General features: G+C 41.7%; 1 protein-coding gene across 3 annotated transcripts in view; it reads right to left on the minus strand.

Annotated features, from left to right (window-relative positions):
- Window positions 1–14,448, minus strand: part of MAP1A (microtubule associated protein 1A) — a 47,678-nt gene extending 33,230 nt beyond the window's left edge. Inside the window, exons 1-3 of one of the 3 annotated variants that reach the window (XM_039722757.1) lie at window positions 14,313–14,329; window positions 9,916–9,995; window positions 9,612–9,713 (exon numbers count right to left, since the gene is read on the minus strand). In XM_039722757.1, coding sequence (XP_039578691.1) covers window positions 9,612–9,713; window positions 9,916–9,985 — 172 coding nt within the window. In that variant the 5' untranslated portion in view covers window positions 9,986–9,995; window positions 14,313–14,329. Of the gene's footprint in view, window positions 1–9,611; window positions 9,714–9,915; window positions 9,996–14,312 lie in introns of all 3 variants that reach the window. The other 2 variants (XM_039722756.1, XM_039722758.1) reach the window with 2 other exon arrangements.
- Between the last annotated feature and the right edge of the window lie 6,811 nt (window positions 14,449–21,259).

Consider the following 21,259-nt stretch of genomic DNA (forward strand, 5'->3'; position numbering starts at 1 on the left):
TTTAATATTGATATATTCTATTTCAAGCAACAAAATTAGATTTTACTGTCTAATCAGGACATTTCCTCATATTAGTAATTGTTTTGAAATCCCTTCCTATTAACACTCACGCAAGTACAATTTAAAACATGAACTAGCCGGATATCCTTAAGTGCATTAAAACCTTTTTAATATATATATACAGACCAATTTGTTATCTTCCATCCAGGATCTTATTTTACAAGGAAACAATATTGTTTCAACAATATGTCATGCTCTTTTCTCTTTTGCCTCAAAATACTTCTTTATAAGTCACAAAGATTTTGCATCTTCCAGTTGCTATTGAGAATTTACATCAGAGACAGCTATCTCTGTGAAATTAATGACTGAAGGTAGGTGCATCTACTGTCTCTAGTTTCCCTCTCACTTTCCACTCTTAGTTACGTGTTCACACCCCAGCAAACTGGAATGCATATTTTTATACTTTGCAAATGTTTTTTTACAAAGCAGAAGTAATTTACAAGGTGTGGTGGTTTTCAGAAAGCACAGTTCTTGGCATATGTGTACTGTTTGATCAGCAAAACACTTCTCAAAACTGAAGAGGTTCTTAAAGCAGCTGCTGCCTTTACCATGCACCTGTTATTTAAGTGGCCTAAGAAGCCTCCTGCACACATGTTCTCTGAGGCAGCCCTCCTGCCTTCATATGATCAGGTAGCAGCTGCAGATAATCTCTTCTTTTTAGCTTTTAAAGAAAACTACATTTAGCAATAAGCTTAAAAATAGTCATCAAAAGCAAAGGGAACTAGTAAGGGAAGCACTCACCGATCTTCAAGGCTCTTCCAGTTCCTGAAAAAAGGGCCCTGAGCTTCTACCAGGAAGACCTAGAGCTATGATCAAGGTAATTTCCATTTCCAGTCCTTCAGGAGATCAGGAGATTCATCTGACAGTTATGGAACCTCACACCAGGCACCAGGACCAGTACTATGATGAGGCTCATTCAGGTTCAATTCCAATGACCACTCAAACATGAAAGGTTAAAGACACTATTATTCTCTGATGCAAGGATAGATTTATTTTAGGTATTGAATTAGAAAAGAGACAGGGAGTTTTTCCCTATGTATGCAAAAAAACCTCAAACCACTTTTCTCCATTATGTCAAACTGACAACTATGGTTTGAAACAAAGATTCTGTCTTTGGGCTCTTCCCTGTCCTCATGGCTTTGAAAAGGCCACAAAGTTTCCTGCGACGTTAGGTGTAGTTCCTTTCTGACTAGGATATGGAATTAAGCATGGAATTAAACTGTTAAAAATATGAATGCTTATTTCATGACTGCACACCTTAGCCAGTATCACACTGACAGGAATGTCCTGGATCATAAATAATAATAAGCTATAGACAGGGTCTTTCCCTAGGCCAGCATAAATATAAAAAGTCAGTTCTTGAAATGTTTTTTTGTTATATTCAAATGCAAAGGTCACATCTCCATGTTTTTCTCTACTATGATGTTTAAAACAGTTTTACATAAATGAAGGCTGTATGTTTTTATGAAGAATGAGATATCAAGAACTACAGCTAAAGCATAAGTCTTACAATGAGTCTAAAGGTCATGCTTCTCTGAACAAAAGCTCCAAGCTGTCTACCATCTTAAGCTCAAAACCATTTGATTTTCCTAAAAACTCTAGGCCAAAGGCTTCAATAAGAAAATATATTCTAATCAAGAATACACTATCTTCTGAAAGGCTTGGGACAAAGAATAACCATGGCCTGACCCAGACATAGCCCAAATATTAATTTGAGTAAAATATATTTATTTCCCCACACCTTTGTGTGAAATGCAGAGTTCTACTGACCTCTCCATTAGTCTTCATCTCAGCTTTCAAGCTCTCACTACACAAGGCTATCACAGCATGTCCAAGAGCAGAGGCATTAAGCTCTCACCACAGCACACAGGACTGAAAAAAACTGCTAAGAAGCACAAGGATTTGTTTGCATTTGGAAGATTTCTTTGCTTAGACTATGCAGTTACTGACTTCCACATGCTATCTGCTTTCAATCAAACAAACTGATGACTTATTCAAGTCTTCGGCAAATCACTCCCAAAATTCTCTTGGCTATCTTAATTTCTGTGTAGGTACAGCAATTTTTACTCTTTTCTATAGGCTCTACTAGGATGTATTTAAAGAACACTCATTTTTGCTGAATACTGTATCTTTCTCTGCAACTGTTTAAAGAGTCATCCTATCTCCTTTCTTATTTACAGGTATATGTATCTTTTTAATCTGTATGTTAGCTTAAATTCTGACCAAAGAGGCATTTCCCACTTTTGTCAAGTTTTCTTATTTCTAAATAACCATTTCTGAAATGTAGTGACAACCTTTTCGTTGTCAGTATAGTTCTACTTAAAGTAACCTTTGATCCCTAAAGTATTTTATTCTTTCAGGTAGATTTGCAGGTACAGTTATAGATCATTATTATTATTGTTATTTATAACAATACAGCTATATATTTAGGCTTTTTCTCCTTAATTTGAGAATGATGTTTTCATCTTTCTGATGCTTCAGGGCCCAAAAAGTATTTATTAGCTGAGCTATTGAGAATTAGCAGCCCTAATGTGGAATTTTGCACGTTTAGAGGTGGACAGCCCCAGTCATCCATTCCATTTAGTTTTGTATCATTTTCTTCAAGTAAGGTTTTACTTTTGTGGTAATAGCATCCCTAATGCAGGCCCAGAGAGACCATCAGCACCTGCTACCAACCTCTTTTCCAATTCCTACTTTAAACAAATTCATGAAACCTGTGAGTTTTCAGTGGCAACATTCTGGTCCTTCTTGCCCCAGAAAATAAGGTTTTAAAAATGGTGATCCTAATTTAACTCAGCAACTGCAAACCTTTAGGGAAAACAACGGAAGATGACCTGTCTAGAACTCTCAGTGGAAAGGATAAAGAGGTTTATAAATCAAGGATGTAAAACTGGAGCAAACACAAGCAGTACTACAAGGCCAGAAGGAACATGAGAAGAGGGACTGAGGCAAACACCAGAGCACAGTGAGAACAGCAGTGTGCCTGTATGAGTGCAACACAGCTCCTTAGCACCCAGAAGGGTGGCGGAAGAGGGAGGGGGACCAGGATCAAATCCCAGTGACATCTTAGTGACACTGGGATAAAACCCTAGTGTTTTCCTAATTACACTGAGCTCAAAGAGCAGACTTCTCTCCAGAGCATTTCCAAGAAGCAGCATACATCTATCTGCCTTCTGCCAGCGCTGGAGTTGGCTGTACTCAGCCAACATGAAGGCACTCCTAGACACAAGCATGCTTCACACATTTCCCCTCAGACACAGAGAGCAAAGGAGAAGGGACAAGCCAGGTCTGTCACTGAAAGTAAGAAAGAAATGCAACCAAGACGATATGAGAGAAGCTATATGAGCCAAATCCTAGTGCTAGATTCCTCTTTGTGCAGAGAGTGTTTTCTCCTTCCAGACATGTTTAACTGCCTCAGATCCCATTCTTGCCCTGAACCAGACAGTAACCTGTTGGAAAAGGTACCAGCTGCCCCAAAAATGGATTCTGGGAACCTGCTCTTTTAACTCTGTCTTCAAGCCATGAACAGGGGTGCATAGGCTGCTAACACCCTTATGGAGAGCAGCATCATTCCAGAGGCACCAATAACAGCGGGTGCCCTGCCTGTTATTTGGGTAGCAAATGCCACAATGCTCTAGAGACAAGGAGCTGGTAGGACAGCTCTGACAAAAAAAATCACAGCAGGATCTTAAGAGAGCGGCAACAGGCATCAGGCACCACAATGAAGGTGTTGCAAATGGCAGGCAGGAGCTAAGCCTGGCAGAGAAACCAAAAGGAAGGCTGCAGAGAGGGCAGAGTAGAATTTAGAACTAGCACTGGCATAAGTAAAATTGCCAAGACAACATACAGTTGGGAAGGCTGACAACACTCTGTATCTAATTCCATGTTTACATGGCTGTGACATTGACTGGAGAGGACTTGCTTAAAAAGAGGTATATTTTTTATTAACCCATACCATGGGTTCATAAAACCATCAGAGGTGCTTCATTTTTTTGTGTAACATTTAGAATTGGAAACCAAGATGTTGACATGCAGACATTTTTATGTAAGCAATACAAAACAGCTCTGACACATTTTGTGAGGATGTAGAATCCATTACCTGTCAGGTTCAGGCAGTTTTAACAGGCATTGTTTGGAGGCTTCTTTCAAAAGGAATCCAGGTTTGAAGACAAGCTGAAAATTCTAGGAAAAACTAACAGTGACAGGATCTAGTTGCTACTACATGCAAAGACACCACATAAATAACATATGCTATTATTACAGAACAGAAAATATGCCTTTCAGGCATATTTTAAATTTAAAGAGATAAAACGTTAGTCCCTCCAAACTAGTGCTAGTAAATTGTGTGCATGTTTAGGATGTCATGGTTTCTAGACACTTTCTACTTGTAATCTGCTTAGTCAAGAAAAAGGAAAAATATGAGAAATATGCAAATATTCTTCAGACATGGATCAAACAGGACATCCATTTCAGGCACTATTCCCTCCTGGGTTTATGCTCTCCTGTATGATAAGATCAGCACTGCAGCACATGCTTTTCTGCAAAGATCTAGCTCAGATGAAACCACAGAGGGAAAACAAATAGAGGGTAGGGGTGTGGTGAAGGGAGGAAAGGAAAATCAATAATCACTTTGAATTATTCATCCCCATGAAATAGGAATGAAAATGCAAGCAAATGCCATCTTTAGAACAGTGATCCCAGGAGAATTTTCTTTATAGAAGTCTGTCTACTGCAGATTTTTCTACACAATCATTAGTACTCACTAAAATTTCAGAGGCAAAGAAGTAGGATTAAGTCAAACTCAAACCATTCACTTACCTGAAAGCACATAACATTGTAAATAGTCATTGTCAATTTCCACATTAGCTACTGTCAGTGTGAAGGCAGACAAAATCCAGAATAGGCCTTAGCTTACAAAAACATGAATGAAACACTGAGATCAGGTCATCTGAAAGAAATATATGTCCTTGTCCTATTGTGTTGTTCAGACATTTTTTCCTTTTTCCTTTGAAACCATCAGAAATTTGGGTGTCATCCAACTTGACCATCCTAAAAAGTTCTACAGATCAGGACCGACATCACTGGAGCAAACTCCACTGTTTAAAATCAATTCAGAATGTATTCCAGCCATTTAAAAAAGGCCTGAGAAATCAAATCTGTTGCGTTATTTCCAAACTACTATCTTAAGCACACCCCAAGCTCAATATTTCTTTTTTAAAAGGTAACAAAGAAAAGGTAAATTTTAAAAGGTAACAAGGGATAAACCAGTCACACCTACCAAGACACAAAGTACTAAAAAAAACCAAACCAAAATATGCTTGTTTTATATTGAGTTCTGAAGAAAGGCCCAACCCTTTCCCAAAGATCTCATCATTATTTTCCTTTTCTATCAAATTCAAGGGTTAATCTTCCTTCAAGGTCCATTCAAACACATCTTGACCCCTCAAATATTCTATATGACAGACAGCACAGCAGGACTGGCTCAGCTCAATGCACTCCCTCCTCTGTCCTCAAAGGATAAGAAAGATTGTTCTAGGATAAACCCAGTTATTTTTTTGCCTCCATATACATTTCAACATTTTGAATTCCATGAACTGCCAGCAACATTTAACCACAGCATCTAGTTTCAGAAGCAAGAGTAACAATTTAGTAAGGCGAGTTCTAACTTTAGAAATGCAACCAGTGAATTCACAGCTGGGGTGATTTCAACTCTAGGAGTTTTGAGCTAAGAAACTAACAAAACTGGGAAGTTAATTATCTGTGGAGATAAAATGCAGAAAACACAGGAAAAACCTTTCCAAAATTACATTAATTTTAGCCCTCCTCCCCCTGCCCCTTCAGTCAGTAACAATGTTTGGGCAGAACAGCACAAAAGAAAGAAACTGGTGTTTGCTGAGCCTATGCTGAGCTGAAGTTCAAAACAGTCACTGGGGCTTTGGTTTCTTATTTTCACGTCCCAGTGGGTGTCACAGTGAGGACCTCAAAAGACATGGTTGGAACAAAGGAACAGTATGAAATACAACAGGCAAACTGAGATGAAGACTGACAACTCCCTGGCCTGCCAAAGCAGTACTGGCATCAGATGCATGATAGGAAGCCCATCTTCCCATCAACTCATGGGAAGTATCATTCCTATGAAGGAATCAATTTTTCACAGCTGCTCTGGTCCTGTTAGCTGCTCTGCTGAATACTGAGGGGAAAATTCTGTTCAGCTTCTTAAAAAAAAAAAACTCTGAGGATGTGTAATGTCCAGAGGAGGTCTCAGCACAAAAGCAAAACCATGTAAGACCATATATAAAAACACTGCTTTTACCAACTTTAGCAGATGTTTTAATGCTATCTCATTTTAAAACTAGGCTCTGCAAGTCAAATAGAGCCAGAAACATTCAGTAAATATTTCTTTTCTGTAGTTGAAAGAAATTAAAATACATTTTAGAGACAATGAAATTTTAACAGTAACAGTGGTGGGAGACTGCAGCATTCAGACCAAGTTATGCAAAATATAATTTCTTGTACAAGATCTAAGTTTGTCTAAGAAGCTCTCCGCTTCCAATATGAGCTCAACTACTCTGACATTTAAGTCCTAGGAGACTGGAAAACCAATCAGCATAAAGATTCAAACAGACTACTAAATTAATGTCAATCAGCAAGGCTTTACAGAAAATATGACCTTCCTTCTTAATAAAAACCAAATAAGCTTGTCAAGATCTCAAAGGTTGTATTGATATAGTGCAACCATTATTTTATAAGTCATGTCATATAAGCCTACACTGTGACATGTGCTGCTCACTGTGTATTCACAGGTTACCTGAAAAGAAGGAAAGCAGACTGCTGGCAAAGCTTATGGATAGTACCAAGTATGGCTGCAGATGAACTGCCAGGGAAACTTCACAATGCTGATTTTCATTTGCCCCTTTATTTATCTGTATAAATCACATATAAAGTTACACTAACTATTGCTAACCACAGCTAACTCTTACCACTGGGGTATCTTGAGGTTATGATAAGCTCAGTTCTATTCATGAGTCAGCTCACTGCTCAGCAGCAGTCAGAAAGCAATAGATATGCCAGAAATCAGGAAAGGAAGAAAAAAAACCTTGTGCCACTGTGTAAATGCATAGCTCTACCCCACTTTGAACACTACACACTTCTGTTCCCAGCATCCCAAAGAGGTAGATCTGGAAGACATCAATGTAAAATATAAAGCAAAATATCTGGGATAGATTCCCAGACTTATCCCTTAGACAAGTCTGGCCTCTGCAATCTGGAGAAATCATGAGAAGGCAAATATGCCAGACCTATAACACAACCAGACTGGTCAGGATTGTCCAGTATAGGAAGGTATATCAAAATGAGACCAGGCAGGAATAAGAATCCAAGCAAATAGGTACAGTTGCAGGTTTCTTCCTGTGACAGGTCAGTGAACCGTTATATTTCTTGCTTCCTCTACTTGCAGGGAAAAACTGAAAAACTTTTTGGAAGTTGAAGAGTGCTGTTACTAAACAAGTAGAAAGCACATCTCCATGACCTGGAAAGAGACATGAGCCAGGATAGTACAAGGAAGAATTATTTTATGTACTTATCTTACCTTCCTGCCCATGCCTCCATTTTTTTGTCACTGTGCTGTGTGTACCTTTGGCTTGAAGCAGTACCAATACCCACCCTAACATACAGCAGCCTTAGAGAAAATGTATTCCTACAGAACACATGAGTAACTGATTCAAGTATGTCTAACTGGTAGATCCTGGGGGTGATTCAAGTCTCACTGAGATATTCTTTACCAGTTATCTGGGAGAAAAATCTAAGGATGTTTGTGACAGGAATTGGCTGGAAAGAGCAATGCTTGGGATTATTGCAGCCACATGTACCAACAAGAAACACGGGCCATACTTACAGCCTGGGAAGCTATTTTAGTAGACTGCAACTCATGGGATCTTTGAGGCCACGCTCTGTGTGGCTACTATGAAAGTAAATACAGCCCTCAGGCACACAAGTAGGAAGCAACGAAGCTGACAAGTGCTTGCTTTTGTATTTCTCTGGTCAAAAGAATGGCAGACAAATGGTACAGGACAATTAATTGCTCAATTACTAGAAATCGCATCAAAAGTCCAAATAATCATTGTTGCATCTGTGGGGGGAAAAAAACAAAACCAAAAGTAGTGCTGGCCACTGACTTTTTTGCTACCTGAACATGAAAATTTAGGATATAACTTTCATTAAAACAGCCAAGGGCTGAACAAAATCCATCACTCAATGACCTATGTTACAGAAATCTCTCTATCAAGAGGTCCCAGATGTGGGGAATATAGACTTTCACTGTAACCTAATTTTCACAAGCAATTGGTCTTTTGCCTCCTGTCTAGAACAGCTTTTGCTTGAACACACAACTTTATAATCTGTACTATCTAGAAGCTATAATTTGAATAAACAAGGCAGTTTTTCTACTGTCATGCATTTGAGACTCACCACTGATGACCAACTAAGCAGTGCAGTAGGAAAAAGCATATGGCACAAGCTGACTCTAACTTAGAAGAACTCTTGTGCAAATGTTATACTTACGGTAATTTATTAGTGCTCTGGACAATTTATACTATAGGCCCTGTTTCAGCTACTTCAAACTGAGATAGATCTACTGAGTGTTTCAAATTATATGTTTCATACACATTTTTTTAAAATCCCATAAGTGTACACACATGCACACACCATCTTGCAAGGAGGGAGAATTTCCATCTCTGTGTTAAAAAGTCAGAGAGAAGGTGGGACCTCTCAGTCAGTAGCACATCTGAGAATAGTCCAGGTACTTTTTCTTCACAGTTATCCATTAGGAGAACAGCTTCCTCAACAGAAAAAATTCAGAAGCTTTGACAAGGGTGTAAAACATACAGTGAAATATAAGATGGTCTTATATAAACTAGGTTTTGCAAGTGTCATTTGTGCTTATTATAGTAACAACATATGTTATATAAAAGTATTATGAACAGAGTTCAAGCTTTTTACAAGCTAAGCAATACCAGTTTTTAATGGTTGGTGCCATTTTTATAATGCTCTTATGCATTGTTCTCAGGAAAGGGAGCTTCAAAAAGATTAATCCAAAAGGTAATTTGGTTACTCTTATACACTATTTGCCACACCTTTTGTGCATATGAAAACATATTCTAAAATCTCGGAGGAAGAGGTCGATAATAAATAGTTTATGAAGTAAACTATTTTGTGCCATGTGATAAGATACAGAAGATAGCTAGATAGATGGATGGATGGATAGATAGATAGATGAATTTTAACTTCTGACTAGTTTAATAGGCTTTAAAGCAGCACATATTTCTATTCAACTCTATTCTCAGTAGTAAGATCTGTAATTTTAAGGTAAATTCATTGCATCCAACATACCGTTAAGATTGTTTTTCTTTTGCATTTAACCCTACAGAATCCTGGGCAAACAAGTCACTAATTGAATCACAATCAATTTTATTATTTGTTGTTGGTTTGTTTTTTTTTTTTCCCAGACCCAAAACAACAGTTAAAAGTTAATGCATATAAACCAAAAAGCTGACCTTTGACTTCAGAAGAAAACTGAGCCAGATGTCGATTTACAAAGAGTTGCAGTTGATGATTCAGATCACAGTACAGAGTATTAATGTTCCAGGAACGAATTCCTGTAAAAAAACAAGCAAAAAAAAAAAAAAAAAAAAAAAAAAAAAAAAGGAAAAAGTAAGCTGTCTTTGTCATTACATCTACTCCAGAAACAGAAGTGGAGAAAGAACGATGAGCAGGACACAAAGACCAGGGATGCTCTACTAGATGAGCATACTTAGGATGGAGAAGGTCTTCAGAAGCAGAAGACCATAAGATACTTACCTTGCATAAGACATTTCTTCCTGAAGAAATGAAGTGTTCCATGAAGGACATGCAGTGAGCAAGTCTCCATTCAACTTGGACTTCATGCAAGGGAAACCAACAAGAGATGAGGCTAAATGAATTACACTACTGCTTAACCAACCAAATACATTATGTTAGTTTTACATCTGCACTCTCCAGCACTGGTCACTGGTAGAGATGGGCTACTGTGTGGTTATGCTACTGAAAAGCTCAGAGACATCAGCTTTGCCCTTATAGCCTATGCATCCTCCAAGCCACAAAACCCCCCACCCCTCCACTTGCTCTAACAACTCTTCACACCTAATCACTCCTTCATATACACTGATCCCACTGAGACCATTTGAGTCTGCTCTTTAATCTTTATAATCTTTGCCAGCTGGTTGCCTTCATATCACAGCAGGAAGGTCCTTCTATTCCCAGAGCAAGTGGCACCAAGACATACTGAGGAAGTCACCTTCAGACCTCAATGTGAGCAGGTGTACATTCTGGAGGACACCAAACACTACAGACCATGGATTTTCACATCCCAGTAGGGAGCAGCCTTTCCTAGATGGTGTGACTGTACACTGTGCCACAATGAACAACAGCAGGATAGCCCTACAAATCACTACTCCAGCATCTGGTGCTGATGCCTGCTAATGTTCAGATGTTGAAGGCCAATGCCACAGATTTCTAAGATTAACTGAAACAAGAATTTCAGCTCCAGTATTTATAGATGGAGTCCCCACTAAGAGTTGTTTCACCATCTCTCTTGCATAAAATACAAAGTTTTATTGCCTCTATTATCTACTTTCTTTCATGGTAACCATGTTAATTTTTCATGGAGATATTCCCATTTACTGCAGTTCTAGCTCTCCATGTCATGCAACAGCTTTTGCTGGCCACTGGTGAGAGAGGATCCTCAAGGATACATGCTCCAGCTTTCTACACATACCAAGACACAGTAATCATTGCATCACACAGGTCAGTAGTCTCAAGGCCTGTAGAATCTACAGCAGCCAAAAAAACCATCATGCTTATTTTCTTTTTCTGGTGACAGCTGACACAGTGGAGTAACAAAGCTTATTTATGCTTATTTACAGACGGTATTCACTTCAGACTGCACAAAATCGCCTCATTAAATCATCTGAGCTTCAGAAGAAAAAAAAAAAAAAAAGGAAAAAAACCACAAAGCCAAAAAACTTACCAGCACAGCATCTTTCATTTTGGACATCAGATATGAAAAAATGAAACACATGAAGCAAGAAGATGGGCAAAGTGTTTTCCTATCCTACACTCCAAGAGAGCATAATTGTTTAACCAAATGTCCAGTATAAGAGAATCTTAATGCAGTACTTATGAGCATTCTGACCTGGACAGGAACAAGGTGGCACTCTGCAGGGCAAATGCTGCTGACTAGCTGCTGTGTCATGGTCATCGTGTCCTACTGCAGCAATAAGCGCTATTTGAGGTACTGCTACATCCTCTAGGATGCAGAAAGAACAAGTGCTCTTTCAGAGCAAGAAAGGGAAGAGTGGAATTATCTCACTTGTTCTCATACTTGCAACAATTTACTCAAAATTTTCTTCCCTACAGGTAGTCTGAATTTACTCGTAATCTCTACAAATTTGCCACAATTTCACTTTATCACTCCATGGCACATGAGCCTTGCTGATTAGAATCATCTACCATGAGAGTGCAGACTATACCACAATAAGGGTAAATATTCAAGCTCTTTACAAAGGCAAAGCCTGGATAAGGGACAATGTGACTCATCAGTTTTCCATCTCGTTCTTTATGCCCTTGTGTTTATTTCCTGCTAAGGTAATTAATTTAAAATATTTGGCCTTTTTCCCCAATACCAGACCTAGTCTTCAGATAGTGTTTCAAAATTTGACAAAAGTAACAAAGTAGCAGAAAAATAAAACTAGTATTTACTAGATAGTATTTAGGGAAAAGTGTTGTTCAGATATCCCACAGATTACCATATTACAGCCTACAATGCTCTACACCTGGAAATGAGCAGGTTCCTGTAATGCCCTGTAGTCACTACTGCATTCTTCTGAACCAAGGTATAGAAAGAATTCTGGAAATACTTTTTCTATCAGTCAGGGCAAGAGATTTATCAACTGAAAAAAAATCTTTGGTTGTTTTATGTTTGTGGCTTTTTTTGGGGTTTTTTTCTTGATTTTGTTCTTTGCTTGTTTTTGTGGTTTTTGGGGTTTTTTTTCTGTTGTTGTTTTTTGGTGGTTTTTTGGTTGGATGGGGATTTTTTGTTTGTTTTGGGTTTTTTTGTTTGTTTTTTGTTGTTTTTTTTTTTTAATGCAGACAGGGTGTCATGGCCAACAGAACGGACACAAAACAAACCCTAGCTTTTTCATCCTTTGTATATTCACTGCTCAGCAGCCTGTTCTACCTTCACATGAGCCCTCTACAGCAGCTATCACTTCAGCAGGAATCATAATTTCCACATTTCTTGAACTCCCTCAATCAAGAGTGCAGCTCTCTATAACACCATGATATGCTGACTATTGACAAGTCTCAAGATTGCTGTCATTTTAGCTATTCTCATTTTTCATATCTTTCAGTTTGCAAATATTGGTCCATTTTAAGAAGAGGTCATTTTCCCATTTCATAGTGGGGAAAACTCTGATTTGCTTGAGGCCCTACTCCATGTAAGAGGAAAGACTGAAATCCAGGTTTCCAGCTCTGAGTGACTCACTTCTACTGCCGGTAATTTACTAATACCACTGAAATGGTATCACTGCATCCCTCTGAAGCAAATGAAAGAAGTGTTCACATTTGGCAGAATTTCAGTAGGTTTCTAGTCAGAGAAGGCCAACTGTAGAACTTATTTCTACTGCGGCAGTTACAATTTATATTGCAAACAGCATGTTTTTCCTCTGCAGTGGGAATTCTCAGGTTACTGGCATGTGACTGCAGAATGAGAGTGAAATCCTTTAGTTCACAGTCTGATCTGTCACCATTTCAAAGATTCAGACAATGGATAAGGATGTAGGTTGGTACACCCAGTTCAGTGAAGTGCCAAGTGAAGATGATCATCCTGCTGTGTAGGAAGCAAGAGTGGCCCCTTCAAAGAAGGTCTTTCAGAGGCCAGATGGTCATAATCAGATCTGCCACTCCTGAAGCCATCCCTTGAAAAAGGGAATTAAATACTGCTCATGAACAAAATGGCCTGCCAACAGAGATAGCTGGAAAAGATACTGAAGTGAAGAAATTGGACAATATTTGACATTTTTACACCCATCCTTTTCTTAAATTGCACTGTCCATCTGTTCTTCAGTAATGCTGATGCTTGGGAAGAAAACAGTCATAGAATTATCTCTGAATAACACAGTTTGGGCGAAGTTATGACTGTTATTTCAAGCCAATGTGCCTTGGAAGTGGGGAGCTGAAGGGAAGAGTGAAGGTGAGTTAGAAGGTTGTTTATTTCTCAAAGGTGTAACTAACTGCTTATTAGAACAAGGATTCCCTGAAGGTCCTGATGTAGTTGATCAGCTCTCCTTTGTCTTTTGGTCAGAAACTATCAGAAACTGCCACAAGAGAAGAACTATCATCTCAGTACCTCCTTCCCCCTTACGTCTAAACAACACTACATCTAATACACAAAGACTGGATGTTGCTAAAATACAGATAACAGAGGAGAAAAATGTTATGGCAGACCTATCCTGCCTTGTGTCATTCCTGAAGCAGTTCACTGTGTGGCTAGTCCTCCCTCACTCTGGTCCATGCAGCTGCTCTATAGACAGGGAGAGGCCATACCACAACAGACCCCTGTCCACAGCCTTCCCTGGATCACAGTGAACAGTCCAGCACGACAATTTCTCCAACAAGACAGAATTTCGGGGTAAGACGGAAATAAGATGCAATCTATCAAACCACTAACAAAAAAAAGACTGAGGGGAAAGAGAACCATGAAATGTCTTTAAGCTTTAAAACTGCGCTAGCTGCATGTCACTAATGCATATAAAGCAATAATCAGAGGAGAAAAAAAAAAAAAAAACAACGGATGCCGTCTGACGCCGCAGAGACCGGCCCCGCAGTGCGCCGGGGATCCGAGCCCCGCCCGGCCTCGCCCTCCGCCCGGGCCCTGCTGGGCCCCACGGCTTCAGCCTCGGCCTCCGCCCCGCGGTCCCGACCGCGCCTCGACCCTTCCCGCAGCCACCGCCCGCGGGCCCCCGCCGCCGTCCCTCCGGGAGGAGTCGGATGAAGCCTGCGGCGGAACGGCAGTGCCGCAGGGCGGGGAGGGCACCGGCAGCTCCGCCTCGTCCCAGACGGCGGCAGGGACGACGCGGCAGGCGCGCAGCTCCGCGGCTCTCAGGGGCAGGGATCGCGTCCGCCTCGCCCCGGACCCGCGCCGCAGCCCCGCTGCTCACCGCGCTCCAGGGCGCCGCGCAGCGCGCCCCGCTCCGGCTCCGTGCCGATCTCCCCGATCACGGCCAGCAGCGCGTGCCGCCCGCCGCCCGGCGGCGCCGCCGTGGCCATGGCGACAGGCCCAGCCGCCGTCTCCATGGCAACGCCGCGGCCGCTGCTGCAGCGCGCGGTCACTGGCGCGCGGCTCTTAAAGCGCCCTGAATTCCTCCCTGATTGGCCGAGCTGGCACGTGGTCCTGCACTGGTGCGGAGGGGGCGTGGCCTGTCCCTCCGGGCCCGGCCTCTGCTCGCGCCCCGCCCCGCCCGCGGGCCCGCCCCGAGCCCCGCCCCGCCCGCGATCTCTCCCGCTTCGCCCCGCCCGCTGTCCCGAACCGGACCCGCCGCTGTCCCGATGCGGACCCGCCGCACCCGCGCTGCCCGCACAAGGCAGGTCGCGCTGGCACGGGGTACTAGTTCCTTCTGTCAAGATGGACAGAGCGGTACAGCGACCAGCTCGGATGCTCAAAACCCTGAGCGGGGCTCAGACCTTTGAAAGAACAAATCATGGGCGAAGGGGTGTTGGTTTATAGTTTAGTTTAGAATTTAGTCACTTAAATACAGAAATCCACAGAGATTTTTAAATGCTTGGTTGAGTTGTTCCAATACCCACAATAAAGCCAAGGCTTGGTATTGTCATTCATCTTCCTTATCTCTCTTCCATTGCTTGGCTGTGAGCAGGTCCCTTCCTGGTGGCTCTTCCTTCTGTTTGTTCAATTAAAAGCAAGTGTAATGGTCTCCAAGGATAAATCATGGGATCTCCTGTATGCCAGACCCATGAGCTACAAGAACAATCTGAGCTTTGCTAGCTGCCAGTGCAAAGCTGCTGTGAGCTGTCTGCGGCTGTACTGGCAGGCCATGGTGTATGCAGGAGCACCTACTGTCTGGGGTGACCAGAGGGGCCATATCTTTGGGCACAAGTCCCTATTGCTTGCAGTTCTGGCCAGCCACTGCTGAAAAGAAGTTCAATGCAGATGGCCTTAAACTGAGACATAAGAGATCTGGATTAGATATTAGAAAAACTGTTTCCACTGTCAGAGTGGCCAGGCATTGGAACAGGTTGCCCAGGGAAGTGGTGGAGTAACCACCCTGGCGGTGTTCAAGAGGCGTCTGGACCTGTATCTGGATGATGTGGTTTAGGGGTGACAGTGGTAGTGCTGGGTGGATCGTTGGACTGGATGATCTTGAAGGTCTTTTCCAACCTTGGCAATCCTATGATGCTATGTGCAAAAGCTGAGCAACCCCAACGTATGAGACTTCTACAGGCTGAAGGGAGAGCCACCAAAAAGTATCTTCAGGTAGAAAAATCCATGTCTTTTCTGACAGAAAAGGAAGGACCACCCTGTGCCAATGCAGTTGGGTAGAAAAGCAACCCAGCTATTATTAAATGACACAAGTCAGCAATAATATGCAGTGTTTCCTAAAACAGTGTCAAGTTCTGCCCTGCAGTGCGCAGGATTTCCACAGGTGAGCTATAGTTTATAAATTTGATGGGCAGAGAAGTCAGCATCCTGCCCTCTTTCATTCTTTTGTACCCACCAAGACTGCAATTGAAACCTCATAAAATTCAGAAAGTTGGCATTTTGGCAAGCATATATGAATCTATAGTGTCACAGGACTCTGACAAAAGATAGTCAGGGAAAAAAAACAACCACAGAAAGGGAGAAAAATATGAAACAATTATATCTGCAGGCTACAGCTGATGTTACTAGCTTATGGAATTTTCTCAAATTAAAATCTTAAATCAAAAGGTGGTCTAGTTCTTCACAGATAAATTAAGAGATGATGCAATAGGTCTTTTCCACATTAAACTATGGTGACACCACAAGCTATGAATTTTATGAACTAAACCTTGTAAACAGGGAGAATTAGTGTATCAAAAGGGTTTCATTAATTTCTGTGTGTTGTAACCTGCATGGCAGCAATCATTTAATTTTAGAGCAATAATTTTAATTTTAATTTTAATTTGCACTGAAGCGGTAAATAAGTGAATAAAATAGTAAACCTGAAAATAAATGCTAGTGCTAGTGCATTAAATTGTATCATGAAAGTAGGAGCGTAGATTATGGAGGGAAAACATTACAACAACACATGAAGGTAAAAAATATTCAGATATTTTCATACCAGCTGATAGAAGAATCTTCTGTTTTCTGGTGATTCAGTCTTAGTACTTGCTGCTTGTTTTTGACATGGTAGCTTTCCAAAGCCGCAGCTTTTCACTGCAGTGCAGAGATGCTCTTCCAGCTGGCTTTTTGCCAAGGAGAAATGAAAAAGGAGACATGCAAACTGGAGTGAAAGCTTAAAAAGAATATCCAAACACAGAGACTAGAAGCTCTGGGGAAGACTTTACAATTAAAATGCTAATTCTGGTGATGTGATCCATTTGCATTCTTCTACTGTACCATTGATTAATAGAATGATGGTATTTCTGTTGTTTTCTAATGTGAATCAGAGATGTCTGTGGCAGAATTGCAGTAGAAAAGGCTTGTGTCCTAAGTGTGTGTGCACTGCATGAGACAGTGAAATTAGGTATTTCCAGTTTACTGAGTTCCTCCTTTCTCCTGTAAATTCACACTTCAGAACCATATAATAGACCTGCATAGAAAGTATGGTGTAAGCTTCTGGTTTCATGCACTGCAGCAGTAGCTGGCACCCCCATGAAAATCAAAAGCTGACTGTGCTGAATGCAGATATTAGAGGTCCTGATAAATACCACAGAAGGAGAGTGGCAAAGGCAGACTAAAGGATTACTTCATACTGAAGGGCAATGAGTCACAGGTAAATGACCTTTATAAAAGGAGATTTAGAAAGTAGGACCAAAATAGTGTAAAAAGGATTTTTATAGTATTGTGACAAGAACAATCTACACTATTTCAATTCCTCAGTCCTTAAGTCTGGAATGATTACTTCCTGTGCTTCCCAGCTAAAAATTTCCAAGTGAATAAAAATACTTCAGGGAATCAGAGACCTGTGACAGTACCCAAGTGAGGATAATGTCTTTAATGGTGGTGAAATATAGTATCATTTTGGCCGTGACATTTCTAAGAAGCAGAGAAAAATTAGGTGACTACCTAAAGAGGCTTTGCTCAGGTCTTGATCTCTCCTGTGGTGAACACAGTCATCCCTACGTGGAGCAGAACCCAGCACTGATAATGCTTTTATGTACAGATGGAGTCTTATGGTTGTTTATACTGACACTTCCAGAATATTTTGTAAGATAGAGAAACAGAGGGCTAAGCCTTTCATTTTGACCAAACCACATTTTTCCTTCTATTTAATCCCATGGATAATCAGAGTAGTACTCCTATTCCTCCCATTTTTGTCTTACTGAAAGTGTGGCAAGATACTGTCTCCTGTGCAATTTGGAACAAAGCTCTGATCAAGGCCAGGATATAAGGGCTGATGAAATTATCAGGTATAGTCATTGTGTCAAGTGACTCAGAGCTTTGGAATTAAAAGACATGACTATCAGGCATTGAAAGGTACTAATTCGTACTTTTATGGCAGCCCTTCTTTGAAGCCAAGGTGATTTTTAATAAATTAAATATTAAATACAAACTGGAGAGAATCTGTACCTCTTTGTTTAATCTTTCCACATAACTAAAATAAGTCAAAATAATATAGCTGAAATAGTCAGGCAAAGTACAAGTCTAAAAAGTCGAACATTACTGACATTTTTTTGCAGACTAAACCATGTATGTTGCCCGCAGCCTTACTGAACAGTGCAAAGAAATGATAATGCCACATTTTCCACCCTAATTGTGCATGTATTTCACAACTTCTCCTGCTCAGTAAAGTCAAACACTGATTTCAACATTTCTCCAGAAAAAGGTGCAGACAAACTTCACGATCCCGGCTTGTAATGAAATAACTTAATTGCAGTATTTCATGGTGCATTTTGTGCGATTGAATAAGTTGCTAATGTTCAGAGAAAGTGATGTGCACGTAAATAAAACGAACGCTTGAGAAGTTAATTTGGTCTGGCGATCACAGCCCCGCCTGGCATGATCGAATATCTGAGCTTTCTCGTTGTGGCATTCATGCGGTGAACACTTTCGTGTGGTCAGCTTTCGACAGATTAAGGATGCACACGCCTTGCGCCACCGGTAAGAGCCGCTGCCGGGCGGGGCGGGGCAGGAGCACGCCGGGGGCGGGGCGGTCCCGGGGCGGTGCCGGGGCGGTGCTGAGGGCGGTGCCGGGGCGGTCCCGGGGCGGTCCCGGGGCAGTGCTGAGGGCGGGCCCGGGGCAGTGCTGGGGGCGGTCCCGGGGCGGTCCCGGGGCAGTGCTGGGGGCGGTGCCGGGGCGGTGCCGGGGGTGGTCCCGGGGGCGGTCCCGGGGCGGTGCCGGGCGCCGTCCCGGGCGGGCCGGTCCCGCCGGCGGCGCCCTCCTGCTGTCAGCAGAGCAGTCTCAGTGTTGTTCGTCGGCCCGGAGCAGCTAAAGGGAGCGGCCCGCGCCTGGCCGCCGCCGTCTTTATCAGCCGCGTTCGATTTCTCCGGGGAGTGCCGTAGGGAGAGCGGGCAGCCCCGCGGCGGGGCCCGGCAGCGCCGGGGCGCCGCAGGCCCCGTCTGGGCAGCCCCGGCCGCGGCGACTCGGGGGACGTCGGGGCCGCGGCCGCTGCGCTCGGGGCGCCCCGGCGGAGCGGGCCGGGACGGCACGGGACGCTCCGAGGAGCTCCGCGCCGTGACCGGCGCAGTCCGGGAGCGAGTGCAGAAGGCGGCTGTCGCTTCAGCTCCCCCCGGGGACTTGGGTGTCGTGCCGGCGGCTCGTGGTGACTCCCCGCCGGTAGCACGCCGGGCCTCTGCACTCACGGCCCCCGAGAGCGGTGAAGGCCAGGCACTCTTTGTTCCCAAAGTCACGGCGCAGAGAATAGTGCATACGGAAATTGGCCGGGTAGCTTTTAAATGCGTCCGCATCACAATAATTGTAATACACAGCACAAAACATAAAGCTAGTTTTCCAAAGACAAGCAGCATCCTTAGTCTTTGTAAGCTTAGTATCTTGCTGGGTATCTTCCTTTGTGGTAACTAATTCTCATTTGAAATCAGGATCTAGAATTTGGTTCTTTTTCTAGGAATACTGTCCAGTTTTGAAGATGAGGCTTGGGGCTGCATTGGAATATGAACCAGATTCAAAGTGCAAGAAACGAGAATGAGGAATAGCAGTGCTGCTTATTGGTTCCCATAGTTAGCCGTCTGCATTGGAAAGGAGCTTTTGGATGAAAATCAACTACAGTGTCAGCTGACTATTGCAAATTCTGTAAGATACAAGAAATTTTGAAAAAATCTCCAAATATGAAAAATCAGTCACCATACCTTCATTCATTGGAAGTCTGGTGTTGGACATGTTTTGTTTGAAGCAAAAGGAAGCAAAGATTCATTTTGCTCTTTTATTCTTTCTTAGACAAAGGTAGCCATGCCCTGTTCATAGTTTATAATTAGACTCAGAAAAAAGGCAATCTGCCAGCTGAGGAAAAAATACTTCAATGAAGACGTGTATTATAAAGAAAGCAGAGCATTTATTTTCATAGCATAATAAAGCTGGAAAAAGTGGGATTACAAATTTGACACAACAAGCAGTCAGCTTTAAAACACACACAGGTTTGGCATTTACAAATTTGACCACCTGGACTGAGTTTTCAGTTTTGTCATATTCTGGAGATAATGTAGTCCAACTTCCCATTTCAGACCAAGATCAACTATACCCATTTGTTTCTACTTAAAACAAACAAACAAACAAACAAACCCAACTTAAATGTTAGAAATAGCATAATTTTTAGAACTTCTTTAGGCTTACTTTTCAAATATTTTTGCTTATTTCTGTTTAGTCTTTAATTTACACCTACTTGCAGTTCATGAAAGCAAATTCAGTTGTCCTTTAAACTGTGAATATTACTGAGAAACAAATTATTTGCCATCAACTTTTTTTCCTATCTGGAGAATATTATGATAGCCAAATCATTTGCTATCTTCTCACTAGATGCAGGGCTTAACTTAGGCCAGTGGAGAGTACAAGAATTACTTCATGCATCTAAGGTCTGCATACTACACACAAGTATAATGCTTACCGTTTTACCGTTCGCTTTTTTTTTTTTTTTTGTGGCAGCAGAATGAGACTGACTCGGTTTGTGAGGGACTATGGCCCCCATTGCTTTATTTTGCAGAAATACCATACAGCCCAACAGCCCTCTCCTGAATTTGTGCAGTCATTTAATTTTATATAACATTGTTCTTACCTGCATTCTACTTTGTCCGTTTACCAGACCATTTTAAAAAAATCTCAATTTTGGATTGCTTGTGGATTAATAAGTGTACTTACGTTGTGACCAAAGTGATTAAAGAAAACAGTGGACTAGGAACAGGACGCTGATGTTTGAACCCTCACTTAAATGTACTTGTTTTGAACTGAGGATTATTACTTTCTGAGGATGAATACCAAACAAGTTTTTTCCTTACCTTATTGAAACTTCATCACCTCTATGCTTTCCTAGTTTGCTTATGAGAATCCCATATAGATACAACTTACTATAGTAAAGTTGTTATTCTGCCACTTCTGTCCTGTTCTGACATAAGGTATCAGATCAATGCTATGCACCTTGTCTTTAGAGATCTATGTTGGCTGTTAACTCCTCTCCTTGTCTTCCAGATACAAACCTAATTTGTCTGAGGATTTGTTATCAAAGTTTTTAAGAATTTGAAAGGAATTTTGAGAAAGTGACTGGCATGTTTGCCATTTCTAGTCTTCATTATCTTTTGTAAGGTAACTGTTAACACTTCTAAAAAACCCCATTTCAATAATACAGCTTACTATACGTGCTGGAGTATCTTCTATTATACAAAGGAGCATCTTCTGGGATTTGAACAACCAGCCACTAAAGCATCCCTCCTGTGTAGCAACTGCAAATATTTGTAGCCTTT

Source organism: Passer montanus, unplaced genomic scaffold (genome assembly GCF_014805655.1).
Source record: "Passer montanus isolate IOZ18808 unplaced genomic scaffold, ASM1480565v1 scaffold5, whole genome shotgun sequence".
NCBI classification, from domain to species: Eukaryota; Metazoa; Chordata; class Aves; order Passeriformes; family Passeridae; genus Passer; species Passer montanus.